The sequence below is a fragment of the Microcaecilia unicolor genome, chromosome 6 (assembly GCF_901765095.1).
Source record: "Microcaecilia unicolor chromosome 6, aMicUni1.1, whole genome shotgun sequence".
Taxonomy (NCBI): Eukaryota; Metazoa; Chordata; class Amphibia; order Gymnophiona; family Siphonopidae; genus Microcaecilia; species Microcaecilia unicolor.
This window is the reverse complement of record NC_044036.1, coordinates 36,099,246-36,118,272: the sequence shown is the minus strand read 5'-3', so window position 1 is coordinate 36,118,272 and position 19,027 is coordinate 36,099,246. Positions and strand designations below refer to the sequence as shown.

The window sequence follows — 19,027 nt, the reverse complement described above, 5'->3', positions numbered from 1 at the left end:
TAAGCAGTGGATTTTCCCGAAGTCCATCTTAATAATGGCTTATGGACTTTTCTTTTAGGAAGTTAGCCAAACCTTTTTTAAACCCCGCTAAACTAACTGCTTTTACCACATTCTCTGGCAACGAATTTCAGAGTTTAAATACATGCTGAGTGAAAAAATATTTCCTCCAATTTGTTTTTTTTAGACCCCTATCATATCTCCCCTCAGCCGTCTTTTCTCCAAGCTGAAGAGCCCTAGCCACTTCAGCCTTTCCTCATAGGGAAGTCGTCTCATCCTCTTTATCATTTTCATCACCCTTCTCTGTACCTTTTTTAATTCCACTATATCTTTTTTTTGTATACAATCAGTTGTGTGCAAGTTTTCCACACATATTTATTGTGCATTATGTGATATGTGCTAATTTAAATGTAAATATTTTTGGCTTGGTTTACCACACAAGTTTTACGCACATATAATTTGAGTAGAATAAGCTTTCTGCACCTTTCTGTCCTGAATATGAGCCTCATAAAAAGTGTATGTGTGTAAAGAGTTTTAGCAAGGCTCATACTCTGGTGCAAAAGAACTGGAGCAGATGTGTGGCGGCTATTACAACGTATTTCTATATCGCTAAAACCACCAGTAAAAACCAAGGCAATATCTTAGGAAGAATAATACAAACTCAAATATCTGACAACAAACTAATTCTACACAAATCTCTTAAAAAGATGGGTTTTCACATTTTTTCTTAAATTGAGAGGTCGACTGTAAAGTAAAACAAATATAAAAATCGCTCCAAAGTCTAACTGCTAAAAGTCTATCAAATATTGTAAATCTCTTTACACCCTTAATACATGGAAAAGCAAAAAGTAAATTATGCGTAGCCAAGGATGGGCTCAGGTGGGCCCAGGCCCAACCTCTTTGGGCTCAGGCCCACCCAGTAGCAGCACACCTATGATTTGGCAGGCAGGGATCCCCAAGCCACACCAGCTGAAAACTCCCAACAATTGTCCCTCCTGCATACCTTGTAAATAGCAGATCCTTGCCTGCATCGAGCAGCGACTGATACATACTGTGCACTGGCCCCACAGCCTTCCTTCTGATGTATTCCCACCTATGCAGAAACAGGAAGTTGCATCAGAGGGAAGGCAATGGGGCCAACATGAGCAATGTGTATTAGTTTCCGCTTGCTCCGTGAAAATCTGCTATTTAAAAGGTATGTGGGGGAGCGGGGATGTTTGAGAGACCATATGGCATGCAGGCAAGAGAGGGAGAGACCAAATCACTATGGGATAGGGTGGAGTTCTTCTGCCCACCCATCTTGGGCCCAGGCCCACCCAAAATTGAGTGTCTGGCTACGCCCCTAGTTTTAGAGGTAAAATCTACATGATCCATTAAATAGTTTGAACATTCACCGTTCAAAAAGTTTGTATAAAAAGCAGAAGAATTTGAACCTAATCCTCTCCTCTACAGGCAACCAGTGCAATTCCATGAGGTATAAAGAGATTTTTTCCTACTTCTGTAAAGAAAAAAAAAAGCAGTCAATGCAATGTTCTGAATTGTTTGCATATGCTGGATAATTTGTTTAGGTGCTTCCCTCCCCCATTTGCTACAAGTTTTCCATGCATATTATTTGAATACATTAGCTTGACTATATGATAAAGTATGTCAGGTGATGAACCATCACTAAATCATAAATCCCCAGCCAATCTGAAAGAGCCTGTACTGTCGTGCTGTGCCAAGTTGGCAGACACCTTAAAAGACTCATGACTGATCCAAAAGGAGCATCCACCAGGTATAATTGTTTTACTGATTTCGGCAAAAGAGTAATAAATTCATACTTTAATGCATTTTGAATTGTATGTTTTTTAGACACAGCCAAATGTGAGAAATATACACAGGTGTGAAGACTTTTACAAGGCACCCTATGTTACAAATACTGCCTAGAGGTTTACAGACCTGTTACATAGGAGCACAAATTTTGCTTCCCCGGTCTACCTCAAAGCTGTCGCCGGCAGCGATTCCTGTAGGAAACCTGTGCCGTCCCTGCAGGCTTTACCGCGTTCCCATCTGTGAAGAAACAGGAAGTGATGTCACTGATGGCAGGACACAGTAGAGGGAAGCCTGCAGGGCCGGCGCCGGTCACGTACAGGAATTGTTGCCGGGGGGGAGGGTTTCAGAGAGAGATGGGCAGATGCAGTGCCAACAGCGGAGTACAGAAAGGGAGAGGAGTGCAGCACCGCCAATGTGGTGTTTGGGGGACACTAGACTGGGTGAGCCTGAGGCAAGAATGGGTGGGGGCCTGTGTCCACCGGTAGCTATGCCACTGCTGTGATTTAACCAGGCATGAGAAATTGTTTTGAATATCTACCCGCACTTTCCTTAATTAGAAACCTAGAGATGATTTTTTGTCGTTTAATACTGAATTTTCTTAAACAACTAGAGCCTAATTCACTAAGGTGTTTCTCCTATCCTGTGTTTATGAGGAAAAAGCTTAGCAAATCATTGACCTAAGTGTTCTTGTAGCGGTTGCCTGCAATCCAGTATGTCCTTGGCACTAATGTTATGTGGACCAATTTTGAGCTATATGTTCTTACATTATGAATAACGGGGAGCGGCCTGGAATTGTACAGCAATCAATGAACACAGGTCACCTTTGTGACCACAGAAATCAAACACACAATTTAGTAAATGTTAACTGCAATCTCCTTTTCTATCGATCCACCGTAGGAAAGTTTGCTCAAACTCTTTGCTGCTCTTGAAATTCCCAGACTATCGTGTATTGATCATGAGCTGTGCATAATAGCTTTGTACTCCCTCTGGTGTTCAGCAAGCTTCAGAAATACTCGATACTTTTTGTCATAAAATCTGTTAAAAGAAGAGAAGGGAAAACTGAGGACGAATGGCAAAAGTGAAAGGTACAGAACATGGTTTACTCTAATTGCTAGGGCCACAAAGTTGCTTTTGAAGCTAGTTATTTTCTTGCATCTGCCGTATAGGTTTCAGGGATGGGCTGTCATTAGCAATGAAATTTCATTCACCCATAACAGTTGTACACTCACCAAGATTCTATATATGGCACACAAATTTGGGAGCTCTGCAGAGATGTGCGTGCAAATTAATTGGTTAATGAGCTCTTAACTATCATTAATTGGGTGCTGACAACCAATTACTGGTGTTAACCGGCACTCATTAAAACATGTGCATGCATCTGGCTGCATGCTATTCTATATGGCAGGGCACCTAATTCCCACAGTGTGTATCTCAAAAGGGGGTGTGGCCATGAGAGGGGCAAGGGCGTGTCAGGTGACTCCTGAAAAGTTACACGCCTAGTTATAGATTACTGCCTCAGCATTTACACCAGGTTTCATCAGGCGTAAGTCTGGCGCCGAAAGTTAAGCACAGGAATCGGTGCTATATGTGAGCCCTTTATAGCATAGTGCTTAGCGCCAAATTTTTTGGCATCCATTTTTGAGCGCTATTCCCTCCACTATGTATAAAGAAGTCGCACTCTTCTTAGAGAGGGTGGTTCTCTATAGATCACCTAAGTTAGGAGCCAGGATGATATGTGTGTGCAATTATCAGGGGCGGACTGGCCATTTGGGCAACCGGGTAGTGCCCGAGGGCCCAGAGGCTCTGCCCGGATGCCCGATGCACACTTCAGCCCTCCCCAGTCTTACCTTTAAAGGTGCGCCACTGGTGATCTAGTGGTCTCTGCTTGGCACTGCTGTACTTTAAAAAAGGCGTCCGAGACTCCTTGTGGAAATCTCGTGAGAATACCGCAGGAAGTCTCTGCCGCCATTTTGAAAACATGGCGGCGCCGGCAGGCAGGGGAATAGCAGCAGTACAGCGGGCAGGAAGGAACATGCTCCCCCCACCCCCAACAGAGACCACTGGACCACCAGGGTGAAGAGTTGTCTAGACTAAGAGGCCAAAAAAGTCCCTATTTGAACCTAAAGACAAATAGGTGTCTATGAGCCTTTATAAATGTAGTACATCGCAACCTTACCTATTATCAACAATGTTCTTGTTATATCTACTTATCTGAAATTCGATTACGCTATTTTCTATCACATCTCCACCGTACCTATTATCAGTAATACTTTCTACCTGTTTAATTTTCGATCATGCTACCTTCCATGTAATAGTAACTGATATCTCCCAATCTATCATCTACTAATGCGACACATTGTAAGCCACATTGAGCCTGCAAAGAGGTGGGAAAATGTGGGATACAAATGCAATAAATAAATAAATAAATAAAATACCAGCAGAAATCACAGGTAAAATGCACCCATGTACCTGCTCAGGAGCTGAGGTAAACACATGCACCTAAAATACACACAATCATGCATATTTTATAAAGTATGCTTGTAAAGCATGACTCCAACCATGCTCCAAATTCAGCCCCAGAGAACACCCACACACATGTGCATACAAGCACACATGATCTTGCCATCATGCATACTTTTCTATGTAGGGAAATTTTATCCAGGGCATTATCCCTGGATAATTCTACAATTGGCAAACACAGTTATAGAATAGCACCACTTATGCATGCAACTTAATTACTTAATTGCCACTTAATTGGCACCAACTATCAATAAGTAGCCTTAACTAGCAATAACTGGCACTAATTTGCATTAACGCATGCGAGTTATGCCCTTATTCCAGTGGTTTCCAAACCTGGTCTTAGAGACACCCCAGTCAGTCAGGTTTTTAGGATATCCACAATAAATATCCATATGCACTGCCTCCACTGCATGCAGAGCTATCTCGTGAATATTCATTGTTGATATCCGGAAAACTTGACTGGCTGGCAGGTTTGGGAACCACTGTCCTATTCTATAAAGTGTGCGTGTCACTTGTCTAATGAGTATTCACGTGGGAGGGGCATGGACAGGTCGTGGGTGCTCCCACTTTTTATCAGTTATGCGCACAAGGTGCTACATTTAGGTGAGCACATTTACACCAGCCATAGACATGGTATAAGTAGTCACGCCTAAATTTAGGCATGCTCCTGCTAAGTTATGCTAGTATTCTATAACAGATTTGGTGTAAAAATTTTCCTTTAGAGAATAGCAGTATAGCGCTCAGTTCTTTGGTGCTCAACTTGTACTGGCCTCCACAATTCTACTTATGCTCCAGTTGGATCAGTGGCGTTCCTAGGGGGGCTGACACCCGGGGCGGATCGCCGATGCGCCCCGCCCCCCGGGTGCAGCGCGACCCCCCCCCCCCAGCAAAAGGACACCCCCCCAAAAGAACTCCCCCCGGGTGCACGCCGCTGGGGGGGGGGTGCCACGCACGCCTGTCCTTCGTTCGTTCCATGCTCCCTCTGCCCCGGAACAGGAAGTAACCTGTTCTGGGGCAGAGGGAGCATGGAACGAACGAAGGACAGGCGTGCGCGGCACCCCCCCCCCCCCCAGCGGCGAGCACCCGGGGTGGACTGCACCCACCGCCCCCCCTTAGGAACGCCACTGAGTTGGATAGAAAGTGCTTTGATTCATTATCTATGCAATTACCTTCTGTCTTGCTGGCTTGGCCACACAACATTTCCTATTCTTCCCATTCTGTTCATTGTCTCCTGAAAAAGAGAAAGGTCACACAATTTTCTGGACTGCAAACTGTGATGGGACCATGATGGGCAAGTAATCTACTGAACACTGTGCTCTGGCAACAAGAGCAAAGTAACATTATGAGCCACTAGAATAAACTTACGATATATCATGCCAACCACTTCTTTCTCTTCAAAATACTTCGCAAAGCGCTGGTCAATTATATGCGCTTCATGCTTAACTGAGTTAAGCTAGATTGTTTATGATTTCATTGCCAGCTCTTTCAACTGCAGGTTCTGTAAATGAGTATTTTTACATTTCCATAAACGGAACAATGAAAATGATGTTTACTTAAGCTCACTGAAAACCTATGCTGGAAAATTTGCACTGGAAGAAAAGCAATGTAAAGAGGCCATTCAGATTCTGTAGGTAAAGCCTGCCAGAGGGGGGGGGGGGGGTACAATAAATAAAATAGATAAAAAAATAGATACAAACCGGCCTCTCCCTACCCACCCAATTGCAGTCCCAAAAACCCATAATATTGCCCCAAATGCCAAGCTTTCAATCATCAACAACACTCCCATGTGTCTCCTGGATCAGGGACATGCCTGTATGCTAATAAAGAATATGGTTCCTTGCCTACTGGACTTAGCTGAATAAGACAGATGGTCTTCAGTTTTCAACAATGACTGGCAATAAACGATACCCCTAAGGGGCAATTCACGAGAACTATATTTTCTCTGTCTCCATCCACTGGTAGATGGACATAACCCATTCATTTAGATTTGGTTTTGTAGAACTAAAGGAAAGAAAATTAACAGGTAAGATAATTTTTCCATCATTCCCATCTCAAGAGATGGGAATGATGAAAAATTAGACCTGTCTCTCCTCCTTGTTTTTTTCCCCATTTTTTTTTGTATTTGTTTTATAGCTGAAATGGGAAACTTTACTTCTCCTTTGACTGTATTTGATGAAACCTTAAACATGAGACATAAAACTTTAAACACAATTCTGGATTCCACTGATAACCAGCGCAGATCATAAAACAATGGTATCAGCCTATCCCATAACTTCTTATATATAATCATATGGGCCCAGGGGCGTAGCTACGGGTGGGCCTGGGTGGGCCTAGGCCCACCCAATCTCAGCTTAGGCCCACCCAGTTTGCCCTGACAGGCGCCAGACTGCATTGGGAGTGGACACTGGACAGCCTTTAGTTCTGCCGTAGTTCGCAGAAAAGCAGCAGCTCTCCTGTCCTCGCTCGTGTTTATTTTTTTTTGTGTGTGTATGGGTTGGGTCCACTCCAGGGAAGTCGGTCGCTCTAGTGTCACATCGCTGGTGCTGCTGCTTTCACTTCGACGTCGGCCTCACTAGCGTCACACATCGCTGCTGCTCTCACTCCGACGTCGGCCTCACTGTCAGGGCCCTGCCTTGCTTTGCCCCAAGCGCTCTTGCGGCGTGCACACCAGCGCCGCAGGAAAAAAATCTGCCATCAGTGCACTTGCGTGGCAGTCCTCCATGTCAGTCGCCCTCACTCTCAGGGTTCTGCCTTGCTTTGCCCAGCTCTCGTGGCGCGCACACCAGTGCCGCAGAAAAAAATCTGCCATTGGTGCATGGCTCCTTTTCACTGTCCATCACCCTTGCCTTTCCTTGCTTGCCCCCCAGTGTCCCCGTGTTGCGCACACTAGCGCCACAGGAAAAATCAGCCAGAAGTTTTGCGGCTTTCTTGAGGATAGTGCTCTATGGCGAGTCTGCTGCTGCAAAACGTGCATACTGCACACAAATTTGGAAAACTGAAACCCAGTGTAGTGGTGATGGTGGGCTCTTCACTGCTTAGGGAAAAAAAGGTATATTTAATCATTAAATATACCTTTTGTTTCCCTAGGCAGTGAAGAGCTCACCCCCACCCAGAAACCCACCAACAATGAATTTTAATGTTAGTTGGTTTCTGGGTGGGGGTGGGCTCAGTTCCCAGGTTAAAATAAAAAAAGGTACAGAAGGGAAGGGCTGATGCTGGCTATGGGGATGGCCTTATGTCTGGTCAAGTTTGATATGGCATAAAGTAACTATATTCAAAAATACTGTTTTTTTTTCATTAAGTATGTATGTGGTTTATATTGATACAGGGCAGCTGTTGGGCAGACTACTTAGAAATCCATCATCAAGTGTATTCTAAGGCATTTTTTGTAGTATCCCAAGAAACACTACTCATACCTATTTACATAGTGCCCACCCATATTAGCTCTGGGCCCACCCAAAATGTCAAGTCTGGCTACGCCACTGTATGGGCCATTATATTCTGTAACTTCAGCAATCCAGGTGGATCAACACGGTTGCCTGGACCACTGTACAAAAATTGTGGACACACTATTTTCAACTTAACCCAGCTGTATTTACCACACTGGCAACCTGGGCTTCCAACATCAATGTCGAAGAAAGGACCCCCAAGGCTTTTGCCTCCATCACAACATTCATAGAAGTATCCAGACAGTTAATAATCGTCAACTCCTTGGGTAGAGAGCCCTATCGACAAAATCTCTACCTTAGCAATATTCATCTTAAAAAAATTACAGGTTAACCAAGAATGAATCTGCGACAAACCCTGTTCCAATCAATCCTTAACTGCTTGCACAGAGCCAGAAAAAGGCCTGAAAAACTGTACATCATCCAGGTACAAAGAGAGACTAAACCCTAACAACCTAATTACCTTTGCCAAAGGCACGACCCAATCTGTTTAGATATATAAGGGTCATCTCTGGCTTTGGCTGCATGGTATATCAGCCAGGCTAATGTCCTATATGAATGACCTGTTTTTTCTGAAGGTCCCATATGCACTCTAATCTGTTTTTTTTTTTTTTTTCAGTGCAGCTCTGGAGCTTTGAAAAGCAACCAGCAGACTTCAGACAAAGGCCTGTAGCATAGCTGAATCCAGGCACTGCTATAACTTACCTATTTTCTCTTCCCTTAGTGCTTCACTAAACACCAAAACCAGCTGGTGGCGGTGCATGTGGTTTCCATCTTTATGGTTTTGTACTACACAAGGCTGTAATTTTGTATTTCTTGGCTTGAATATAATTATGGACTCAGCAAACGGTTAGCTATAAACTGACTAACCCTATCTCAAAATAATCTAAGCAATTGCTAGAGGAAAACTCAACCAGATTTTAGCTTTATCTTGTGACTGCTTCATTACTTTGCAGTGTCACTGTTTGCTCTCTACTCCTGAAAGTAGAGAAGATTACATTATTTATTTATGCATGTATGATTGGGATTTATTAACTACTTTTATGAAGAGATTCACCTAAGGCGGTATGCAGTAGGTACAGTTTAACATCAAATTTACAATTTTGTTAACAGCATAACAATAGTAAAATGTACAAATATAAACATAAATATAATGAAAGAAGAAAACTTGAAAACAGCAAATGGAAACCTAATAATATGACAACCATGAAACAGGATCAAAAATATACACTTAACAGAACTGTAATTCATTCTGTTCAAACTTCTTCTACTAACCTATAAATGTACTCACTCTGCTGCTCCCCAGTATCTCTCCACACTCGTCCTTCCCTACACCCCTTCCCGTGCACTCCGCTCCATGGATAAATCCTTCTTATCTGTTCCCTTCTCCACTACTGCCAACTCCAGACTTCGCGCCTTCTGTCTCGCTGCACTCTACGCCTGGAATAAACTTCCTGAGCCCCTACGTCTTGCCCCATCCTTGGCCACCTTTAAATCTAGACTGAAAGCCCACCTCTTTAACATTGCTTTTGACTCGTAACCACTTGTAACCTCCTCTCCTGCTTCCTGTACACATTAATTGATTTGATTTGCTTACTTTATTTTTTGTCTATTAGATTGTAAGCTCTTTGAGCAGGGACTGTCTTTCTTCTATGTTTGTGCAGCGCTGCGTACGCCTTGTAGCGCCATAGAAATGCTAAATAGTAGTAGTAGTAATATAATATGATGTAAGCATAATAGTGATGGAATATCTAATAAACACACAATTAGAACATTCAAACAACATTGCTATGATACTAATGCTTTTCTGCTTTTCTATAATACAGCTTACCATATACTGTAGATATTAAATAAAATGGGAGACAGTATGGATCCCTGTGGTACCCCATAGTTTTGTGCCCAAGGTAATGATGTGCTGTTGCTGAACAGAACTGATTGTTGTCTGTCTGACAAATAGGATTTAGACCACTTAAGTACTGTGCTACTGATACCTGTTTCTGCCAGTCTTGTATGCATGATATTATGATCCACAGTGTCAAAGGCAGCTGAGAAATCTAGCAACAGTAGTATCGAGGAAGATCCCCGTCACAATTTCTGTGCAGATCATCAACAAGGGACACAAGAATTGTTTGTCTCTGTTCTGTACCCAGGTCTGAAGCCAGATTGACATGGGTTTAGCCAATTAATTTCAATTAGCCAGTCGTTGAGTTGAATGCAGACTTATCTGTAAGTCTTTCTATGCTAGGAAAGGAATGTTAGAGAATGATCGGTAGTTTTCAAGCTTGTCCTGGTCAAGTGGGCTCTTTTTCAGTAGGGGGCACACTACAGCTGTTTTTAGTGTTGTTGGCAGCTGCCCTTCCACAAGAGAGGTGTTAGATTTTAACAAAGCTTTTGACACGGTTCCCCACAGGAGGCTCTTAAATAAACTAGATGGGCTGAAGATAGGTCCCGAAGTGGTGAACTGGATTAGGAACTGGTTGACGGACAGACGACAGAGGGTGGTGGTAAATGGAGTTCGCTCGGAGAAGGGAAAGGTGAGTAGTGGAGTGCCTCAGGGATCGGTGCTGGGGCCGATTCTGTTCAATATATTTGTGAGTGACATTGCCGAAGGGTTAGAAGGTAAAGTTTGCCTATTTGCGGATGATACTAAGATTTGCAACAGAGTGGACACCCGGGAGGGAGTGGAAAGAATGAAAAGGGATCTGAGGAAGCTAGAAGAATGGTCTAAGGTTTGGCAATTAAAATTCAATGCGAAGAAATGCAAAGAGATGCATTTAGGGAGTAGAAACCCACGAGAGACTTATGTGTTAGGCGGTGAGAGTCTGATAGGTACTGAGGGGGAGAGGGATCTTGGGGTGATAGTATCCGAGGATCTGAAGGCGACGAAACAGTGTGACAAGGCGGTGGCCGTAGCGAGAAGGTTGCTAGGCTGTATAGAGAGAGGTGTGATCAGCAGAAGAAAGGAAGTGTTGATGCCCCTGTACAAGTCGTTGGTGAGGCCCCACCTGGAGTATTGTGTTCAGTTTTGGAGGCCGTACCTTGTGAAGGATGTTAAAAAAATGGAAGCGGTGCAAAGAAAAACTACGAGAATGGTATGGGATTTGCGTTCCAAGATGTATGAGCAGAGACTTGCTGACCTGAACATGTATACCCTTGAGGAAAGAAGGAACAGGGGTGATATGATACAGACGTTCAAATACTTGAAAGGTATTAATCCGCAAAAAAATCTTTTCCGGAGATGGGAAGGCGGTAGAACGAGAGGACATGAAATGAGATTGAAGGGGGGCAGACTCAAAAAAGATGTCAGGAAGTATTTTTTCATGGAGAGGGTGGTGGATGCTTGGAATGCCACGGGAGGTGGTGGAGATGAAAACGGTAATGGAATTCAAACATGCGTGGGATATGCATAAAGGAATCCTGTGCAGTAGGAATGGATCCTCAGAAGCTTAGCCGAAATTGGGTGGCGGAGCAGGTGGGGGAAGAGAGGTTGGTGGTTGGGAGGCGAGGATAGTGGAGGGCAGACTTATACGGTCTGTGCCAGAGCCGGTGATGGGAGGCGGGACTGGTGGTTGGGAGGCGGGAAATACTGCTGGGCAGACTTGTACGGTCTGTGCCCTGAAAAAGGCAGGTACAAATCAAGGTAAGGTATACACATATGAGTTTATCTTGTTGGGCAGACTGGATGGACCATGCAGGTCTTTTTCTGCCGTCATCTACTATGTTACTATGTAACAATTTTTGTGGCCCCTTCAATGAGGCCTATGCTCGCTCATTGTACTACCTTTGTAGGCTGTAGGACTTTCAGGAGTTTTTCAAGAACTTCCTTTGTGACCTGGTTGAATGAGTCCCAGATGGATGTGTATGGTGAGAAAGAGGGATTGTTCTCTTCATTAGCTGGTGGGAGGTTTGATGGGACTATCTGTAGGTCTTGATGGAGACCTTTAATTTTGTTGGCAAAATATGTGGCAAAATCATTGCTGGTTAGTTGTGATTGGCAAGGCTGGTTCTGTTTTGGTCTTTGCAGTAGGCTGTTTACTGTTTTAAATAGTCGCTTGGTTGAATTTGCAGCTTTTTCTGTATGTTGAGAGAAATATTGTTTTTTATCTGTTGTTAATGATCTGCTGCACTTGCAAAAGAGCTAAGGGGTCCTTTTACCAAGCTGCGGGAAAAAGGGCCCTATGCGAGTGGCGGGGGCTGTTTTTCCCACGTGCCAAGGCCCTTTTTACCGCAGCGGGTAAAAAGCAACCAGACAAACATGGCCATGTGGTAAGAGAACTCTTACCGTTGGGCCATGTGGCAAGAAGCCCTTACTGCCACCCACTGATTACCTCAATTACAGCCAGGTTACCGCCGCACAAGCCATTCTGGGGGTTTTCTCCCCCCCCCCCCCTCCCCGGAAATGGCACACGTTTGGAGTGTAGCTACTGCCGGCGGTTGCGTTGGGCCGACGGTAGTCCCGATTTAGCATTCGGTAAGGCCATGTTGGGCTTACGGACGCATTGTAAAAGACCCCCTAAGTAATTAAAAAAATTTCCATCCAATAGCCTTAACTTTTGTTCACATGTACAAAGAGAACTATAACTCAAGGTGTGACTTAAAAATTATTTAGAAGACATAAACCAAATTCAGAGAGCTGTTGTCACCATACAAAATGCAATCTTAATTTAAGTTAGATGAATTCTTTTGTTTGCTATTACTGTATGCCATTGTGACATTTTCTTTTTGTACAATGAGTTTTTTTTTAAATAAAATGTTTTGTGAGATGGCTTCATAGTCGGTTCTTTTCTAGTTCTCCACAATGGCAGTGCTATAAATAAAACCCTGAAATTCACATTTGACCATCGTTTCTAAAGGCCAGGCAAAAGGCAAAAGAAGGGTGATGGCGAAAAAAAAGGAGGCACTGTGCAAGGAGAGTGAAAGACTGCATTCATGATCTGTGACCTTCCTTCACAGTGTCAAGGCTGAGGAAGATGCTGCCCCTGTAAACTCATGACTCACCCATACAAGATTGCCTGGAGTGGGAATATCAATTCTGACGTGTCACATGTCCCACTACTCAATTTTGGTCTTCATTCAACTGTATGTTGTGGTTCTCGTCTTTATTTTTATTTTTAATTGGAGAAAACAGAGAATTGAAGAGGTGAGTTCCAAAGCCTACATTTTTTTTTTCCAAAATCACTTTATACCAGAAATGGACTGCCTTTATACTTCCCCTTTTACAAAGCCAAGGTAGCGGCTGCCAATGCGGTAATGCCGACACATCCCGTTCAAGGTGAATGGGTTGTGTCGCCATTACCGCTCTCTGCAGTCGCTAGCGCGGCTTTATAAAAAGGGGGAGGGGATAAATAGCTATAGGATGTTTAAAATTTAACCTGTGGAAAGGTTCCTTTTTCTACCAAGTTAGCCTGAATGCTGGACTAGTACAAGTCAGTGGGGTCTTTGAACTCTTAAATGGGAAATGGGACTTGATATACTGCCTTTCTGAGGTTTTTGCAACTACATTCAAAGCGGTTTACATATATTCAGGTACTTATTTTGTACCAGGGGCAATGGAGGGTTAAGTGACTCGCCCAGGGAGGCAAGCTGCGTGCCAATCCCGTACTACCGCTGGGCTTCCGCAGGAGTCCAACGGTAGTTCCCACCCCCAGTGTGCGTAATTTCTGGCGCTACAAAAATATTTTCTATTTTTGTAGTGCCGTTGCTTACCTGGAAGTAATTGGGCAGCGTTGTGTGCTGCCTGGTTACCGCCAGGTTAGCGCGGGAGCCCTTACCGCCACCTCAATGGGTGGTGGTAAATGCTCCACCCTGAAATGGCTGCACGGTAATTGGTTCACTTATCGCATAACACAAAATGTGAGCTAGAGAGGATATTCCTTATAACTTCCAATTACATAGTGAAAGCGATCCGCCACGGACCCTGAAGAAGGTTCAAAACTTTGGCCATAGTCAGTCGTGGCGTAAGGATAATGCTGAGCAGCTGAGCAACAAGTACAGATAGGTTTTGCTACTAAAACGTATACTAATTAAAATTGCATCATAAGGAATAATTAATGGCGGATAGAGGTTTTTTGCCTATGATGAGTACGAATGCTCCTTGATATAGAAGGCTTATTGCCACATCCAGTAGAAGATTCCTTTTTGAGGCTTTTTCTTCCATTTTTTACATATTCTTATCTCTTCACGTTGGATAAGAGCATGATGCATAATAGAGTCGTGATTCTCTGAAGGGGACTATATAATTGGACGTCACTTATCGCATGGCCATTTCTTTTGTTTTTTTGAAAAAAAAGAGACAGCCTTTTACTCGCTGTGGTAACAGGGGGCCTCAGCCTGCGTCAAAAACACGAGCTGATGCTAGCGCAGGCCCCCTTCTACTGCAGCTTAGTAAAAGGACCCCTCAATGCACACATGTTATAAGCATTTATTTTTATATGTTCACGCAATTTATGTATGTTAAATGTGTGGGCGCTTTATATGTGCGAAAATGCAGTAATTTGCAGCATAAGTCATCCTTACTGATGGCCTCCTGCCCTACCAATCACAGTGTGTGTGTGTGGGGGGGGGGGGGGGGGGGGGGGGGGAAACCATCGTTGTAATGTATTGTCCATCAAGGCCACTATGTTTTCCATGTTTACCTAAAAAAATATATATGTAAGATATGTAACGCAGTTCTATTGAGCTATGGTGTTCTCAGGTGCTTTAAAATATAAAATATACATTGTAGAGCTATTGATGTCCTTTTAATATCAAAATATAGAAAAATGGAAAGACAGGATTGGAAGGCACCTCATGAGGTCATCTTGTCCACCCTCTACCTCCAGGCAAGATCCACCGTGCCAAAATAATATTTAATCCCGGAGCATTCTTCAATAGGACAGGAACCAGTACTGAACTTGCACTGCTGTTCTGTACTAAAATTTTACAATTTCCACACCCCCTGCAGGCTCCAATTTGTCATGACTGGATTAGTGCTGGTTTCCTAAATCCTAATTAATTGCATAAATGTTGCAGCAGCTTCAAGCCCTCATTTGCCCCTGTTGTGTTCCCACAGTTCACTGCTATTTTGAAGCACAGCACTTAGATAGCTATGAATTTTAAAAAGCCTTGTTTGAAAATACTAGTTTAAATGTGAATTGGAAACTTCAAGGGGGGTTAGAAGTAAAAGAAAGAAAAACACTTCTCCTCTGTAGAGATTAAGTTAACCCTCCTACATAATTTTTCCAAAATATTGCCTATGAGGCTGCCTTTTCCATGCCATTCTTTACCTCAAAGCCTTTCCGTGTGTGCAAAGATTTATATAAATGTACTTAAGCTAATGACAGGCTACCTTGAAAATGAGCTGTTGCAGCTTGCATCAGCAATATTTTCCGAATGGCAAAACATGGAACAAAAAATACAAGGGGAACTGTAAAGGCATGTGCACCCTTACGAATTTAATCACACAGAAAAAACGTAGGCTACTCTCGCACACACTCATGTCATTAAAAAAAGAAATCTCTGATTTGCAAGAAAGAAGAGTTATGATAGGTTGTCATTAACATTGACATTTGTATTTCTTTTCATGCTTAAGTGGCTTTGATTTATTAAAAAAAAATACATTTCTGTGCATTTCCAGCGATCTAGTAATTGAAATTGTTCAAAAAAACTGGGTATAAATCTAACATTTAAAAATACAGTAACCTTCATCTCTAATTTACCTAGCATGCGGAGGGATATTTGTTTTATAACAGGTCGTTAAGGTATGAAGGCCACGCAGACACCTATTTTTAGACTGTTTTATAAAATACATAGGTGCCCTGTTTACTAAGCTGTGCTATAGGCGGGCTAACGTTTTTAACGCTCGCTAATGCTAGAGACACCCATAGGAATATATGGGTGCCTCTAACGTTAGCGCGTGCTAAAAACGCTAGCGCACCTTCGTAAACAGGGCCCTGGGTGTAAACCAGCAGAAAGCACAGCTAGACTGAAGCTGTGGACATTTGTACCTGCTCAGGAATGTAAATGAAAGCACGTAAGTACATGCATATGTTGTACATTTTATAAACAGTCTAACAAGAAAAAAACTCCTCTGCAATTCAAAGTGAACACTAACGAAGGCACCTCATTAACTCTTCTAAACGAATTTATCAAACATCGATATAAGTATAAAAATTAAACAAGAGACCACATTTAAAGGACAAAAGCGACAATAACGTCAGCCACTAGCTGCTAACGTGACTGCCATTACACCAATCATGAGTAATAGACGTGGAGGGGCATAATCGAACACAAACGCCTATCTCCATGGGCGTTTATCTCCGAGAACGGGTCCGTGAAGGGGTGGACCGAAACGTATTTTCGAAAAAATGGACTTTTTTGAGCTGGGCGTTTGTTTTTTTTTAGCGATAATGGAAACAAAAAACACCCAGCTCCAAAACATCCTAATCCGAGCTATTTGGTCGGGGGAGGGGCCAGGATTGGTAGTACACTGGCCCCCCTGATATACCAGGACACCAACTGGGCACCTTAGGTCAGTGCGGTGGACTTCAGAAAAAGCTCCCACATGCATAGCTCCCTTACCACGGGTGCTGAGCTCCCAACCCCCCTCCCCCAAAACCCACTACCCACAAATGTACAACACTACCATAGCTCTTAGGGGTGAAGGGTGCACCTACATGTGGGTACAGTGGGTTTTGGAGGCCTCCCATTTACCAGCACAAGTGTTACAGGTAGGGGGGATGGGCCTGGGTCCACCTGCCTGAAGTGCACTGCGGTACCCACTAAAAGTGCTCCAGGGACCTGCATACATGCAGGCCTCTAGGACTTGTTGCTGCTGTATAACATTGGCACAGCAGTTGACACCTGAAGACTAATCTCTCCGAAAACGTCCTTTATTGGAATAAGCACGTTTACTCACAGTTAACTGCAGATCAGAGGTTGTGCCCCACTGGCAACGAGTCTGCCTGGTACTGAGATGAGCAGTAGGTCCGAGCTGGCAGAATGGTGTACAATGCCCTCTTTCAGCCACATTCAAGGTAAGAACTAAGTTCTGTAACGTGGCTAACACGAGAAAGGGATCTAAAACTGGCTTACAAAAATGGCCACTACCTCATGGACTACCGGAAACAAAACAGGGCACACTCTGACCCAGTAGGCAGGGGGAAAAGCACCATGGGAGAACAGCCTACCAACTACCAACATCGTGAGACTGTAATACAAGCTAATGAAATCACGGAGCCCAATACCCTACACCCACCACAATGCAATGCTGATGTGACCCTGTAGTGCACCCGAGAGCCACATCAGAACCAGGGAAAGGCTGTCAGAGGATAGAACACATTCTGCTGTCATGGAGGTGGGTACGGCATTTGAGGCTGGGAAAAAAGTTTTTAAAGTGGGTTTTTTTTTGGTGGGAGGGGGTTAGTGACCACTGGGGCAGTCCGTGGAGGTCATCCCTGATTCCCTCCAGTGGTCATCTGGGCAGTTGGGGCACTTTTTTGGGACTTGTTCGTGAAAAAAAAGGGTCCAAAAAAAGTGGCCCAAAATCGCGGTAAAAACGCCTTTTTTTTTTTTCGATTATCAGCTAAAGACGCCCATCTCTCCTCGGCTGATAACCACGCCCCAGTCCCGCCTCCACTACGCCCCCGTCAACTTTATTCGTTTCCGCAACAGAGTGCAGTTGGAAATGCCCAAAATCGGCTTTCAATTATACTGATTTGGGCGCCTTTGCGAGAAACACGCCCATCTCCCGATTTGGGTTGAAATATAGGCGTTTTTCTCTTTCGATTATAAGCTGGATAGTAACATGGGGCCTGATATTCAAAACTATTTAACTGGCCAGGAATGGGTCCCGGCTGGTTAAACAGCATTTTAACGCCTAACTGCAGATATTCAGCGGGAGATAAGTGGTGGCTAGCTGCTCACTGGCTATATTGCATGACACAGGCGTTGCTTACCCGGAGGCAATCGGGCAGCGTCATGTGCTGCCCAGTTAATGCCATGTTAGCGCAGGAGCCCTTACTGACACCTCAATGGGTGGTGGTAAGTGCTCCCCCCTGAAATGGCTGTGCGGTAATTGGTTCACTTATCGCCTTTTACCCACTGCGGTAAAAGGGGGCCTCAGTATGCGTCAAAAACAAAAGCTGACGCTAGTGCAGGCCCCCTTCTACTGCAGCTTAGTAAAAGGACCCCTCAATGCACATATATTATAAGAATTTATTTTTATATGTTCACGCAATTTATGTATGTTAAATGTGCATAAAGGAATCCTGTGCAGAAGGAATGGATCCTCAGAAGCTTAGCTAAAATTGGGTGGCGGGGCACGTTTTTCCCTCACGCCAGGGCCCTTTTTACCGCAGCAGGTAAAAAAGCGCCCAGCACATATGGAGAACTCTACCGCACGGCCATGCATTGTAATTCTTGGATATTTTGATTTGGTCTCTTTTGGATGTAAAGGGAAAGGCAGAATAAAAGTCCTGAAGTAACATTAGATAACATAACAATTAGTGCTGATAACAGTTTGTTAAAAAGCCAATTATTGGTGCTAATTGGCTAATTATTCAATTAAGATATGTGTGCAATTTGGGCACGCACATCTCCAAGTGCCCTTTATAGAATTAGGGGGTAAATGAGGTAAATTTTGAAATATGTCAGTACGATACAAACACAACAAAAATAAGGTGGAAAAGAACCATGTCCAAGAGATCAGTCCAATACAACAGGGTAAGATGCTCCAAACACAACTTTATTTGGACCCTACACGGTCTGTGTTTCGGCTACAAGAGCCTTCCTCAGGGGTCAATTGATGAGTGCTCAGCTTATTATCGATTGATGATGGAGCACAGGAGTATCGGTCACTTGGACAAAATCTAGATTTAAAAAAAAAATTTTTATTTATGAATTTTTCAACTTTACATTTATGCAATAAACATAAATCAGAAATATGGAAAATAATAAAAATCACAATCAGTAAATTATATCATATTTAGGCAATTATCTAAATTAAATTTAGTCCACAATTCTAGATTTTGAATTTGTTTCAATTGGGTACTACATGCACATTGTCCAAGTGACAGATACTCCTATGCTCCATCATCAATCGATAATAAACTGAGCACTCATTGATTGACCCCTGAGGAAGGCTCTTGTAGTCGAAACACGGACCGTGTAGGGTCCAAATAAAGTTGTGTTTGGAGCATCTCTTGGACTTGGTTCTTTTCCACCTTATTTTTGTTGTGTTTTGTTTTTGTGGAGAGTGTGAACCGCACTTGTTT

At 43.5% G+C, this 19,027-nt stretch overlaps 1 protein-coding gene across 2 annotated transcripts in view; it reads right to left on the bottom strand.

Annotated features, from left to right (window-relative positions):
- Positions 1–1,520: 1,520 nt before the first annotated feature.
- The window catches only part of FGGY (FGGY carbohydrate kinase domain containing), a 464,206-nt gene continuing 446,699 nt past the window's right edge, over positions 1,521–19,027 (bottom strand). For both annotated transcript variants that reach the window (XM_030205275.1, XM_030205274.1), the window contains exons 15-16: positions 5,499–5,560; positions 1,521–2,844 (exon numbers count right to left, since the gene is read on the bottom strand). In XM_030205275.1, coding sequence (XP_030061135.1) covers positions 2,763–2,844; positions 5,499–5,560 — 144 coding nt within the window. In that variant the 3' untranslated portion in view covers positions 1,521–2,762. The remainder of the gene's footprint in view (positions 2,845–5,498; positions 5,561–19,027) is intronic.